Source organism: Podarcis filfolensis (assembly GCF_964270895.1).
Source record: "Podarcis filfolensis genome assembly, chromosome: 10".
NCBI classification, from domain to species: Eukaryota; Metazoa; Chordata; class Lepidosauria; order Squamata; family Lacertidae; genus Podarcis; species Podarcis filfolensis.
Window position 1 is genome coordinate 26,880,298 of NC_139612.1, and position 15,206 is coordinate 26,895,503.

General features: G+C 42.5%; 1 protein-coding gene across 3 annotated transcripts in view; it reads left to right on the forward strand.

Annotated features, from left to right (window-relative positions):
• The window catches only part of TMEM117 (transmembrane protein 117), a 215,576-nt gene that overhangs the window by 8,253 nt on the left and 192,117 nt on the right, over nt 1–15,206 (forward strand). For all 3 annotated transcript variants that reach the window (XM_083574570.1, XM_083574569.1, XM_083574571.1), the window contains exon 2: nt 496–790. In XM_083574570.1, the coding sequence (XP_083430696.1) occupies nt 514–790 (277 nt within the window). In that variant the 5' untranslated portion in view covers nt 496–513. The remainder of the gene's footprint in view (nt 1–495; nt 791–15,206) is intronic.

Sequence of the window (15,206 nt, forward strand, 5' to 3'; positions counted from 1 at the left end):
CTAGCTAGGGATGATGGGAAACAGCTGGAGACCCAAGTTTGGGAAGCTGCTGGCCTAAGTGAATGAAAGTGCCTTTAGTTAAGGGTTTCCATTCACTCTTGTCAGCATTCGCCAGCTGCTCAGTGTGCCCCCATTGGAGTTGGTGAACAGGGTCACACAAACAGGCAGCCAGTTCCGGAGCCCGTTTAAAGAGGATAGAAGCTGGGGTGGCAGGGGGAAGTGAGGTATAGTGGGAAGGGTCATAGCTCTGTGGTAGAGCATCCGTTTTGCATGCGGAAGGTCTTGGGTTCAATCTCTGGTATTTCCAGGTAGGGCTGGAAAAGACTTCCTGTCTGAAACCTTGCATGGTCACTGCCAGCCAGTGTTGAACGAATTGGCCTAGATGGGCCAATAGTCTGACTTCTAACGTTCTGTTATAGCCCTTGTAAGACTATAACATAGTGCAACATCCAGTAACACAATAGAACAAATGCCTTCTTTGCTTTTTGCATGCAGGGGCTGAAGGGTCTGAGGATGGCCAAAGACTTCCGCTACTACTTCCAGCATCCGTGGTCCCGCTTGATAGTGGCCTACCTGGTGATCTTCTGTAACTTCTTGATATTTGCCGAGGATCCAGTCTCTCACAGCCAAACAGAAGCAAATGTCATTGTCGTGGGGAACTGCTTTTCTTTTGTAGCAAACAAATACCCCGAGGGAGGAGGCTGGAGGTTTTTAAAAGTGTTCCTGTGGCTGCTTGCCATCCTTACCGGACTGATAGTGGGCAAGTTCTTCTTCCATCAACGCTTGTTTGGTAAGTTCCATGATGTGCTAAAAGCCTTTGTTTTCTCTCTCCCTCTCTGTGAGATGTTCCCGTTTCACACCTTTCAGGTTGAAAAGGCAGCAAAGCAAAGTGAAAGATGATGGCTGAATAGGATGTGTTGCGCAGCAGGGATGAGTCAGTCAGATCATCAATCTTGATGACTATAAGCAAAATAATCTTTCAAAGAGTGAAGGAACATCTGTTTGGTCTAATGAAGAGGGCATTAACTTTCCTCGCCAAAGACATGCTTCAGGACACTTTCCTCACTGTCTTGACGTATTTGTGAAACACAGCCTGGATATTATGATAAGAGCATGGCTTTGTTTAATGTGCTTTTTTGCATTTGTTGTAAGCATGCATTCTGTACCTGGGAGCTTTTGTTGTCCATTCCGTCCAATCCATGGAGTTGTGATCTGAGCTAGACTTTCCAGATAGGACTGACTCTTTGCAGTGAGATCATTCTTATGAGGATGACTTAAGAGTTGGGATAGCTCCACTGGTAGAGCATGAGACTCTTAATCTCAGGGTGTGGGTTGGAGCCCCACATTGGGCGAAAAGGGGGTTGGACTAGTTGACCCTCATGGTCCCTTCCAACTCTACAATTCTATGATTTTGCAATTCTATGACTTGTTCTCAGGAATAAAATCTAAGCCTGTGTTACACAAAAACCATTATGTTATTCCAATAAGCATTAATTAAAACATTAAAAGATGAAGACTCAGGGGAGATGGCTAATGGAACCACGAGTGTGATTAGCAATAATAATAATAATAATAATAATAATAATAATAATAATAATAATAATTTATTTGTACCCCGCCCATCTGGCTGGGCTTCCCCAGCCACTCTGGGCGGCTTCCAACAAAATATTAAAATACAGTAATGCACCAAACATTAAAAGCTTCCCTAAACAGGGCTGCCTTCAGATGTCTTCTAAAAGTCTGGTAGTTGACATCTGGTGGGAGGGCGTTCCACAGGGCTGGTGCCACTACCGAGAAAGCCCTCTGCCTGGTTCCTTGTAGTTTTCAACCAGATTGCATTTGCTTCATGTAGATGTCTGGACAAAATGTCCCTGGAAAAAGTTGAAACCACCCCGCTTCCTCTCACCATCAGGAAAGCTCTGCTTTGAGATCAGGAAGCTTGCCTGGCAGTCTGGGAAGGCCCAGGTTCAAATCTCTCACCTTCACTCAAATATAAAGCCCACTGTCTGACTTTGGTATGGCCACCCTGTCTCAACCTACCTTAAATATTTGAATTGTTGTGAGAATAAAAAGTGGGGATGGCATGGGACTGTATATGGTGCCTTGATCTCCTTGGGGGTATCTGTCAGATGGGCACCCCATTGGATTATTTACTGTGTGGCACCAACACATGTGATCACCTTAGCAAGTGGTGATGCATAACATCCTATCTCTTGGTGACAAAGACTTATCACTCACTTCTCCTTTTAATATGTGATTAGGCATTGGTGTGTGGCAAAATTTTGTTCATCACTTGAGAGACTGGCTTATGGCAGACTTTGCCAATCTGGTACCCCCCAAATGTTTTAGATGAGCATTGCTGTGGCTGATGGGAGTTGTAGTCCAAAACATCTGGAGAGTATCAGGTTGTTCAAGGCTGGCTTATGGAGTAGTTAGTTATATGCAGAACATCATAAGGTGCCCTTGACAAGTGATAATCTCTTTCAGTCCACAAATGTGGCTAAGTCAGAGACTGTCAACATCTGACATTCCCGTTGTGTGACACAGGGTGTGGTCTGTTTTCAAGTTCATCTGATTCCCCATCACCCCAGATATCCAACACACATGTGTATCCTTTGCGAAATCAGTGGGAGCAGTCCCTGAATTGGCTTCCAGGTTCTCTGTACAGTGGTACCTTGGGTTACATACGCTTCAGGTTACAGCCTCCGCTAACCCAGAAATAGTACCTCGGGTTAAGAACTTTGCTTCAGGATGAGAACAGAATTCGTGATTTGGCGGCACAGCGGCAGCAGGAGGCCCCATTAGCTAAAGTGGTGCTTCAGGTTAAGAACAGTTTCAGGTTAAGAACAGACCTCTGGAATGAATTAAGTACTTAACCCGAGGTACCACTGTATATGCATTGGTGAAAGAGGGTTTCGGCCATGCTAACTCTCGTAATCTTTACCAAACAAACATGGGTCAGATCCTGTTTTTAATATTTTAAGGGTAAGGAGCACAGAAATACCTCTCAGATTACACGTGTATCTGAGTACACAGCTTGTGTTCGTGACCTATTCCTAGGCAAAGCTGAAGTCAGATCTGGTTCAGGCGGTGAATCAGTCTATATTTATATTCTGCTCAGTCTGATTTCCCAGACCCCACGGCTATTCGGTTTCATTGTTGACATCAAGAGGGATATGTCACCTGAAGCAACTGGTGGTTGCACGGAGGGAAGCGCATTCCACAGGGCAGGAGCAAATGCAGAAAATGCCCATTTCTGGGCCAGATTTGGGGTGCTAGTAGGGGAAAGAGAGGGAGGGGAAGTTCAGTTTTGTAAGTGGAAGTTTTGTGCAAATGGGAGAACGGTGTTGGATAGAACTCCTCATTCTGCCTGTGGGACTCAAGCTGTATTTGCATATATTACTCCCTTGTTACCCTCCCCTTGTCTTACCCATTGTGCAAATTAGATTGGAATTTCCTTGGGGGTGGAGACCTATCTTTCTTTGCTTATATTATTTTGTAAAGTGACACATACCCACTTGAAATATCTAGTAATAGGTTTTTTGATATTTTGTTGGGTGGCATATTGTAATTATAATTATTATGGAATATGGAAAATAAATATTATATTTATTTACTTTTCCATAGCTCTCTTTACAATTGAAACAAAACATCTATAATTTCAGATTTTCTATTGCTCAGTCTTCTGGTTCATGGGGATTCTCTAGTGCCAGAAATTTATGAGAGAGAGAGCCACAGCCTTGCAAATGCTGACTTAACACCATTTTTGCTGAAGCACTATCAAATCCCTGGGAAGATGTAAACATGCGTAAAGGTGGAAAAAAGCTTAAGTAAGCTTTTCCTCACCTTTGCTGACTAATTTGCCTTAATGTACTACTCTCTCTCTCTCTCTCTCTCTGTGTGTGTAGAGACACACCTGAGCCAAAAAAGATTTCTGTTGCACTTTTTAATATATTAAAAACTACCAATATCCCATCAGTAAATAGAATGTTTTTAGATTCAGAAGGTGACCAAGCTAACCAGAATCACAATGAAACATAATTTGGCCTCTGGAATTGGGGGGGGGGGGGAGCTTTGGGTCAAAGAGGCAGCTGGTGAGCAGCAGACTTTTAAGACCTGAAAGTAAACAGCTTTTGTTTAAGGCTTTTAGTAGAAATCCTCATTGACACAGGAACTGGTGGGATTTGCATTCGCTTATTTTTCCACCTGTTTATGAAACTGTGCCATTGTCTGCACTGAGGCAAGGCAGGTCTAAAATGCTGTGCACATTTTTGCAAGCAGTTTCCCCTGATGCAATGCATGTTAGTGTGTTATTTTCACTAAGGTGGAATCTACACGTATATAAAAAAAAGCTGTGAAAATGCTTAATTTTTAAATATATATATATATATATTGAATTTGTCATTAGCCCACCATCGCCATCTAGTGTCACATTTGTATAATGCACGTAAAACATTTATATTTGCAGCTGTATAAAGGTAAAGGGACCCCTGACCATTAGGTCCAGTCGTGGCCGACTCTGGAGTTGCGGTGCTCATCTCGCTTTATTGGCCGAGGGAGCCTGCGTACAGCTTCTGAGTCATGTGGCCAGTATGACTAAGCTGCTTCTGGTGAACCAGAGCAGCGCACGGAAACACCGTTTACCTTTCTGCCAGAGTGCTACCTATTTATTTACTTGCACTTTGATGTGCTTTCAAACTGCTAGGTTGGCAGGAGCAGGGACCGAGCAACCCTGTCGCGGGGATTCGAACCGTCGACCTTCTGATCGGCAAGTCCTAGGCTCTGTGGTTTAACCCACAGTGCCACCTGTTGTGCAGTTGTATAGCTGAGTCCTAATATATTCCTTTTTATGCACACTTGGCCCTAACATATGCATTTTTGAATGAACTTGAAGAAGTGTATTATGAAACTTGGAGAAGTGTGAATTTCAAAGGAGGGCTGTGTTTTGGTTCTCACGATACTTTGAAAAGTGCAAATTCAATTAAGTTCGCTTTTAACTGTTTACTGAATTGAGTTTCTCCCCCATCGCTATCTGAGGGCACCACATTGGCCAGCCCTGCTCTGGTGTTATAAAGGCTGCCAGTTTGCAATAAAGCCTTGATCACGTTGATCAGATGCTGAAAAAGGAGAAGGAGACACAAACAGTGTATGCAAGATTGCAACCGTAATCATTAAAGTATACAAATGCAGAGCTATTACAGATATTCTATCTGAGAGTAGAGGTCAAGGTATTGGAATCAAAATTGGAAGTTGCTCAAGAATCGATTCTAACCATAAACAATCAGGGCCTAGGAAAACTCTCCAGTACGACTTCCATCCAGCAACATCTTAAAAAGAGTCATTGAAAAAGGATGCACATATTTAAGTCTTCTCTTTTTCTTTGCCACATTGCCAGGGGGAGAGTCAGATGTGTTCAGCAGTGCCTTGAAAGCAAAATTAAAAATTAAAAATGTAACTTTGAGGAGAGTGACCCCTTTGTTTTAAGAGAAAATACAGAACATTGGGAGAGATGTCCTTTTCTTCATGAACGCCATGAAGTGAGTTATGTATGAACTCACTTTACATTTGATACTTTTTTTAAAAGAAAAAGCAACAGATGGATACATCAGGTTTTCATGTTCTATAAATCACCTTGAACATAAAATGTATCTGTCAATTTTGGTTTTCTCATTTCCCCCCAGCCTTAAGGACAGTTCACCACATTTGTGCATTAGTTAAAAAATAAAATAAAATAAGGTTCTCATGAAAATTAATCAACATTTTAGCATGCTTTTCTCCTGAATTTCACTTTTTTCTTATCTGGCTTCCCAATTGCTTTTTTTATTTTATAAACGGGTATTATGGGACTTCTGGGTTGGCGCCATTGTTTAATGGCGGATTCCCTCCGAGCTCCGGAGGGAATCGGCTCCGTAGCGTCTGGGTCTGGCCGCTGCGGCGAAGCGGAGACCCTTAAAATCACAGGCGCGGATGCCTGTGAACACAGAGACTCGGCGGGCACCATTTGCGCCCCCCCAATCCGCGACGGAGCCTTCTTAAAGGCTTCGGAACGGAGGCAGGGTGGTGGTGCTGAGAGTACTCCCTCGCCTACGGAGTGAAGCCGCAAGCCATTGACAGAGAGCGCCAACTTCTTCCAAGACCGATTGGACTTTAAAATATAAACCCGTGAGTAATACGGAGATTGGAATTTTAAAAATTTTTAATTTTGGATTTGGAACGAGCGGGAAGGGGCTAAAAAGGAAGTCCACCCCCCCTCTTTGTAAACAATTTAAAGCAAAGGACTGGGCAGCTAAGGTCGAGAGAATTTGTTTCTTGTTTCTTTTTAATGAAAGATCCTGACTTCACGGTTTTGACATTATAAGAAGATTTACTGGAGGATAAAAAGAATTTTAGGAGCTGAAATTTCACCCCCCCCCCCGAGACCCGGGAACGTCCTATGAGAAAGCCTGTTGTATTGAGGATTTTGACAGCTGTCAAGTGAGCTGTCAGCTGGAAAAAGAGAACATTGTTTCTGCTGTTTTTGCTGGTTTATTTGGTACAACTTGTTGAAAATAAGGAGGGCTGATACAAAATAACTGGACTTTTGGTTTTGAGCCGAAAGGAACATTAAGGAACTAAAATCCCCCTAGAGGGGTAATAGGGACACTACACCACAAAAATGGCTGGAGTATGTAAAATCCAAGCAGAATTGGACAGAGCACTCGTTCTCTTGGGAAATTTGCAAGATGAATACAATGCTTTGTCTACAGAGGTATCATTACTACACTGGACAGTAAACAACAGTTTCGAGCTTGATAAGGACTTGAAACAGGAAGCCTATTCAACTGAACAAATAAATGAAACTGAAAGTGTAGATATGATGGAGCAATATGTTGTTTTTGAAGAAAATGAAGGAGGAGCAGGAGATTTGCAGGAGTCAAAGGAGAGTTACAATATGAGGCCTGACATGATGATAAAAAAGGATAATAAAAATTGGATGTGGAAAGCCTGGTCTGAATGGGACTTTGGAAAATGGAGAGATCTCCTTTGGAGGAGATCGGAAGACCTGAGGATTACAAATTTGTTGAAGGTGAAAGCTGGAGCTTTGGGGACATATGGATCTGAAAGAAATTTGAAACAAGAGTTGGAGTACCCCATAGGCTTTGTTTTTAAGTATGGAGGACTGGCTGGAAGCAACATGGAGTCTGTTGGGCCGGAGCTCCTCCGAGACTTGGGGCTTAACATCAAGGACTATCAAAGAGACCGGCAGAAAGGAACTGAGAGAGATATAAGGGCCTCGGATGTGAGATCTCCAGGCTAAATAAATAACATAAAGACTGATGGATATTGGTTGGGGACTGGAACCGGGAGAAGGGTGGGTGGAGGTTGGGAATCCAAAGGGTACATAAGGATAATTTGCTTTTTATATTTTGTTAGTGGTAAGGAAATTGGGTAAATCGTGGAAGGGAAATTTTGGTCGACTTTAGGAAAAAGGCTTAAGAATAATTGATGAGGTATAAGTATTGATGTGTGATTTTAATAAGGTAAAATTGGTTTTTTCTTTTTAAATTAATTGAAAATAAGGCTGTTAGAAATAAATTGAGGAAATGGAAAAAAGAAGTAAAGTAAAACAATAGTATGTTAGAACAAATGTTTAAGTTAAGATAAAGAAATAAGTTAAGGACTTGCTGAACTGACAATTTAAATTGGAATACAAGAAGGGGAGGTGTGAGGAGGTCTGAGAAATAAGGTTAAGAATAATAAGTATCAGAAATTTTATGTGGTTTTTTCTATTTTTTTTCTTTGTTTAGTTTTGAATATTATGTATTTTTGTGCTTTTTTCTGTTTTGTTTTGTGTATTTCTTGTTTTTGTTTGTTGTGTGTTTCTTGAAAATACCAATAAATATTTAATTAAAAAAAATATATAAACGGGTATTATGCCTGCAACTAAATTGTGTCACCCCCAGGTGAAATGTGGCGTTTATTTGAAAGGCATTATGAGACTGCATAATAAGAGCTTGGGAAATAAATGTCAGGGAACATTGAATGTAATAGATGCCTTGCTAGGTAGGCAGAGGGCAGTTAAGCCAAGACAGCAAAGCTCTGGACGCTGACAGTACTTTCTTGCAGCTGACCGCAGAGCAGATCGAAGCAGGATGAATTGATGCCCCCAACACTGTTGATAGCAACCCCTTTTTCTGTTTGCCTCTCCTCCGCCCCCAAGAAACAACTAGGCATAAAAAGCAATGGAGCCAATTGATGGGTGTTTTCAAGGCTTGTTTCTGCATGGGGACAAGAAATGTTTTTTTCCAAATCTAATTACTCTGTGTGTGATAGATAGATATAGATATAGATAGATAGATAGAGAAATAAAGTGTGTGTGCGTGTGTGTGTTAGATGTGAAAATAAATGTGTATGAATTCATGTGTCTGTATATTTATTTGCATGTGTGCGTTTGTGTATGTATAAGAGAGACTGTCTAGGGAAGTTTTTTATGTTTAATGCTCTATTATGTTTCTATATGTATCAGAAGCCACCCAGAGTGGTGGGTACAGATTGGCAGGGTAAAAATAATACATGGGTAGGCAAACTAAGGCCCGGGGCCTGGATCCGGCCCAATTGGTTTCTAAATCCGGCCCGTGTATGGTCCAGGAATCAACGTGTTTTTACATGAGTAGAATGTGTGCTTTTATTTAAAATGCATCTCTGGGTTATTTGTGGGGCATAGGAATTCATCCATTTTTTTCTCTCCAAAATATAGTCTGGCCCCCCCACATGGTCTGAGGGACAGTTGACCGGCCGCCTGCTGAAAAAGTTTGCTGACCCCTGAAACAATAAAATTGTTGTAGCTGTTGTTGCTGTCAGCACAATTTTTCTAGAAAAGAGATTCTGGAAGTTAATATGAATGGATCCCTTGTTATCTTGGAATGGCAATGGCGCCCACCAGAGAGGTGCCGGAACTGTGTTCCAGCAAGTTCTGGCTGGAAAAAAAGCCCTGACTGTTGTCATTATTATTATTATTATTATTATTATTATTATTAATTATTATTATTTTATTAAACAAGCCCTTTTTTTTGCATTTGCCCTGTCTACCACTGAGTCTCAGACTGGAATAAAATCCCCACCTCCGTCTGGAGTAAAACTGGTTCAGAATTTAATGTCAGTGAGAAACTTGTGGTTTTAGCTTGTAGTCCTATACAAACCTACCTACCCGAGAGTAAGCCCATTGAATACAATGGAACTTGGTACCAAGAAACCATGTATAGGATTTCTCTGCTGTTGTGCCTTCAATAGTTCAAAATTAGTAGCCAGTTATATTGTTCCTTTTGGCTCTCAACTGTTTGGAAACTCAACTGTTACCTAATAATAGCAATCATTTCTGAAGAATGCATGTGACTGAAGGCTTTAAATAGTGGCCTAATCATAAATACCTGAATTGACAATCAGCCGCTGCATGTGGATTCAGGCTCATCAGTTTCCAGCTGTGGTTTATAGCCAGTTTATTGAAAGTTGCCTTGTAAATAAAACTTGGCACCATGGACCACTAATGATGCAAATGTAGGCATCTAAAAATAGAGAAGTAAGCATCCCTTCCATAAGCTCCTTTGATGCTTTCCCATTTTTGTTAACAACAGAATAATGTAGATGTGCTGGTATTTCCTTTCCTGAATCCAGGATTTTTAGGGCAGGTCCATATTGCATATTTTGCCAACTGGGAAAGATTTCTGTGTCTTCCATTCACATGGAGATGGGCAGCTCAGTTAAACATTTTGAACTGTCTTACAAGAGAAAAAGCCCTCCCACAAAATTAAGTCTTGACTCCAACAGTCCCATTGCAGTAGAAATGACAACTCATAAAATCTGGCTTAGCACTTGCAGACAGCCAGTCAGAATTGCAACCAAAATAGATTCTTAGTACCAATCCTGGAGAAGCCCCCCCCCATTGCACTTCAAGCTTCAGGGCCCCCAAAATGTAGGTCCACCACTGGCTGAAGGGATGGGTTTAGCTGGGTTTGTTCTAGAAAGCTCCTATGGTACCAAATGCTTGAACAGGATTCCTATGAAAACTGAATCCTTGTAGACCTCTTCGATTCCATCAGCTTCCTCTCTTCCAGGTTCACATTAATTATCATCATCATCATCATCATCATCATCATTATCATAATTAATTTATTATTTATACACCACCCATCTGGCTGGGCTCCCAACAGAATTAAAAACACAAGAAAACATCGAACATTAAAAACTTCCCTAAACAGGGCTGCCTTCAGATGTCTTCTAAAAGTCAGTTGTTTATTTCCTTGACATCTGATGGGAGGGCGTTCCACAGGGTGGGTGCCACCACCAAGAAGGCCCTCTGCCTGGTAAATAAGGATATGTGTGTGTGTGTGTGTGTGTGTGTGTGTGTGTGTGTGTGTGGAGGGGGTGTCAAATGACATGATACATGGGAAATCCATAATTAGATCACCTGGTGACATTTTCTTCATCTTCCACAAGCAGCAGAGCAGGATCCTGATTTAAATTAGGGCTGCGATACGGGGGAGGAAGCCGTCTCATCATTTCCCCTCTTTCCAGGGCCCTGATCTAAATCAAGTGGATAGCTTCGTTGGTTAGAGTTTGGACACTTCTGTCCATGACTTGAGTCCAAATTGTCCCTCGCAAGAATTGCTGCTAACACTGCTTCTGTTACTTTGGGAAAAGCTCAAGTTGCAGATTGATGGAACTTACGGTAATTGGACCCTTAAAGAAGGCAGTAACAGGACTGCCCACCAGAGGGCACTGAATACACAGTGTGAATCCATTGCAGCCCTCACTCGAGGGGTTTTGTTTTTCTAACTTGGAAATAATCTCTGAACGTTGAAATAATAAATGTCTGAAAAACAGTCCCTAGGTGGGCCTTGATTCTCTTGCGTCTCCTAAAGAGTTGGAATTGAATTTCATGGAGAAAAAAATAGACAAAAAGGAGTCTTTTCACCTGAATGTGAAAATGGTCAGGACTTCAGTTGTGGATCATATTGTAAAAGGTTGCAGTCATCTGTGGGAGTAAGTCCCATTATTTCTGAGTCAATATGTGGCTGGATTGTACTATAAGATTGTTGAGAGATACAGTTCCCTGAGTCACTTAGATTTATGTTTCTTATACTCTGCTCTTTATCCTGCCTTCTCAAGGTGGGTTACATGCAACTTAAAATAGTGAGGAAGTCACATGGTGCATCACAGCACTAAGCCTGCAGTTAGAGCATCAGACACGGGTGGTGCGGTGGTTTAAACCACTGAGCCTCTTAGGCTTGCCGATTGGAAATTCAATGGTTCGAATCCCCGCAATGGAATGAGCTCCTGTTGCTCTGTCCCAGCTCCTGCCAACCTAGCAGTTCGAAAGCACACCAGTGCATGTAGATAAATAGGTACCACTGCGGTGGGAAGGTAAACGGCGTTTCCGTGCACTCTGGTTTCTGTCACGGTGTTCCGTTGCACCAGAAGCGGTTTAGTCATCCTGGCCACACGACCCGGAAAGCTGTCTGTGGACAAACGCTGGCTCCCTCATCCTGAAAGCGAGATGAGTGCGGTAACCCCATAGTTGCCTTTGACTGGACTTAACCATCCAGGGGTCTTTTACCCCTCCCACACTTTTAGAGCACCAAACAGCAAGCAAAGCCAACAGCAAAACTTTACAGGGAGTGATATTCTGAATTCATATTCCACCTGTAAATGCCTGTGCAAAAAGATGCACCGTGGCTTCCTGGTGAAATGTGTACAGTGATGAGGCCAGACACACCTTGAAGCATTCCACAAGTGGGTGTTGGGCACCACAGAAAAGACCATCTCCTGCACAGCTGCTCCTCGAACCTTGAAGAACAATGGATCTTCTAAAAGGGCCTCCCTTGCAGCTCGTAACAGCCAGCCATAACAACCAGATATTTAATAATAATAATAATGATAATAATAATAATAATAATAATAATAATAATAATAATAATAATAATAATATATTTATTATTTATACCCCACCCATCTGGCTGGGTTTCCCCAGCCACTCTGGGTGGCTTCCAACCGAATATTAAAAACAATACAGCATCAGACATTAAAAACTTCCCTAAACAGGACCGCCTTCAGTTGTCTTTTAAAAGTAAAATAGTTGTTTATTCCCTTGACATCTGGTGGGAGGGCGTTCCACAGGGCGGGCGCCACTACTGAGAAGGCCCTCTTCCTAGTTCCCTGTAACCTCACTTCTCGCAGTGAGGGAACTGCCAGAAGGCCCTCGCGCTGGACCTCAGTGTCCGGGCAGAACGATGGGGGTGGAGACGCTCCTTCAGGTATACAGGACCGAGGCAGTTTAGGGCTTTAAAGGTCAGCACCAACATTTTGAATTGTGCTCGGAAATGTACTGGGAGCCAATGAAGATATTTCAGGACCAGTGTTATATGGTCTCGGTGGCCACTCCCAGTCACCAGTCTAGCTGCTGCATTCTGGATTAATTGCAGTTTCCTTCAAAGGTAGCCCCACGTAGAACGCATTGCAGTAGTCCAGGCGGGAGATAACTAAAGCATGCACCACTCTGGGACTCAAGCTATTAAGGGTTCTATGTGTCAGTGTGCATGCCGTATCTACCATGCATAACCTAAATCTTTTTGTTTAAGCTCTTTCTCCTCCGCAATACATTGGGACCTTCAGCCCTCCTCTCCTCTGAAATTAAAATGGCATTCCTTGCTAATGGTCAGGCTGTGTGTGGAACTGCAGTCCTATGGCAACCTTCTCTGTTTTGCTTCCTGAGATTGCTGTGGTGCTGCCAGAGATTCCTTTCTCTTCCCATATTCCGCCCACCCCGTGTTTCTGTGCCAGCCTTTTTTCTTGTGCAGGAAGCCATAAGGATCAGGCATGTGTTAAAACTGCACATCTAGTTTGGGTTGTTGGCAGTTGTCAAATTAAAAGGAAACAGCTTGGCTACCCTTTGATGCAAAAGAGGATTTGTGACATTCTGTTTAGATATTTTGCAAGCTCTCAGCTGTTGCTTAATTTTTTAAAAGAATGGGGGGGGGGGGACAGAATGTGAAAATATTTTTTTAATACATCTATGAAACAAGGATGCCCCAAATCTGGTTGCGAACCTGTTTTTAAGTGGAGTAGAAATTGCAGTGTTTTGGAATAGCATCGGTATTATAACTCCTGTTATGAGTGCTTGGCTGATGACAGATTTGGGTCCCATAAAGACATCTCAGTGCTTCACTTTCATGTTCAGATTGCAGGAGCAGAAAGTGTAGAAATAATGTTGCCTTTGCAAACACTTGGGATTTCCCTCCCCATGAAATCACCTAAGGGTAATGAATCTTTTGGGCCTCTTTCCATGAATTCAAAGGAAGGAGAAGTATCAGGATTGGGAAGAAGTCACAGTTCAGAGGCATAGTGTCTGCTATACCTGCAGAAGGTCCTAAGTTCAGTCTATCTGAAATCTACAGGTACATTTGGGAAGGACTTCTTGTCTGAAACCCTGGAGAGTTTCTGCCAGATTTCTCTCCCCAGACACAAGAAATCTTTCTGGACAGATCTGTGCCCACAACATGACATAGTAGTTAAAGTGTCAGACTAGGGCAAGAGTATTGCGTGTCGAGGTCCCCAGGGCCACCCCAAATAACTCACACATCACGCAGAAATTTTGTTTAAGGTTTTTGGCATAATTTTGGCCAAAACTTTATTAAAATACAAAATATGTGAGTGGTTGCTTAGGCATTGGTTGCGACTATCTGCTCCCCATTGGGGGACAGACTGACATTCCGCAAGCCTGCGAAAGTCAGAAAAGGGGAATACATCTGGGGGTAGCGACGGAGCAGGGAACTTGCTCTCAGCCCTCCCTGAATGCAACCAGGGGCTCTTGCGTGGCCCTAGCCCCTTGACAGGGTTCGGACGAAAGCAATGGTGAGCCCCTGTATTCCTTTAATGGAATCCCTTGCTGCAGCAGCATTAGAGGGGAGGCACAGCCAATCCATGCCCCTCAACCAACCAAACCATAAACCAATGCCTAACCGCAACCTTACAAGTTGTGACGATTTGCTACACAGTAGGCAAAAAACAAATGGCCCCAGCCAATCAGCCAGATGGACAAAATTCCTAGCAGGCCCCTGCCCCAAAAGCAGATGACCCCATGACAGGCATAGCAAGGTCAAAGTGAACAACCCTAATTAAAGGGAGGGGGGACGGGCAATCCGATGCACGGGGCCAAAAGAGGAAGCTCTATGCCTCATGCAGGGAGTTTTAACATTTCTGGCCGTCAATCAACAAATGGCAGCATTAATTTCTTCCCAACAACAAGGGAAGCCCAATCACAACAGTGGCCAAAGATCAATTAGCCCGCCCCACAACTTTGGAGTGTCCTGTCGGCCCCCACCGCAACACGTGCTTTCCATGAAGGAGAACACACTTTGTTAGCCCAGAAATGGAAGCAAGAAGAAATTCCGATGAAAGAAGAATGGCAGACGAAATTAATGGACTATGCAGAATTGGACAAAATGACAGAAAGGATTTGAAACCTGCGGGACCAGAGATTTACAGAAGATTGGAAGAAGTATATGAATTATTTGAAGAGCAACTGTAATTAACAAATTACGCTAGTAGACTACAAGAAGTTTTGTAAGGAGAACTATACAAAGTGTTACAAAGTAGAAAAAGATAGAGCTATTGGTTATCAGTTTGAAATGTAATAGGGAAAATAAGAAATGCATACTAAGAGATTAGATTGGAAAATTTTCAGACAGGACGGATGGAAGTAAAAAAAAATTGAATAAAATGTAAAAGTATGTTTAATGACTGTTGAAAAGGATATGTTAAAAAACTAATAAAAAATTATATATATATAAATAAAGTGTCAGACTAGAATCTGGAAGAACTGGGTTCAAATCCCCACTCAGTCATAAAGCTCACTGGCTGCCTTCGTGCATGGGGCCTCTCAGCTTCACCAACCTCACAGGGTTGTTGTGGAGATTGAGTGAGGAGGAGCAGATCCTTGGAGAAAAATGTAGGATATAAATAAAACAAATAACATCAACTGAGGGAGAGATACTTGGTTCCGTAGTCATTACAGTGGTACCTCAGGTTACATACGCTTCAGGTTACATACGCTTCAGGTTACAGACTCTGCTAACCCAGAAATAGTACCTCGGGTTAAGAGCTTTGCTTCAGGATGAGAACAAAAATCGTGTTCTGGCGGCGCGTCAGCAGCAGGAGGCCCCATTAGCTAA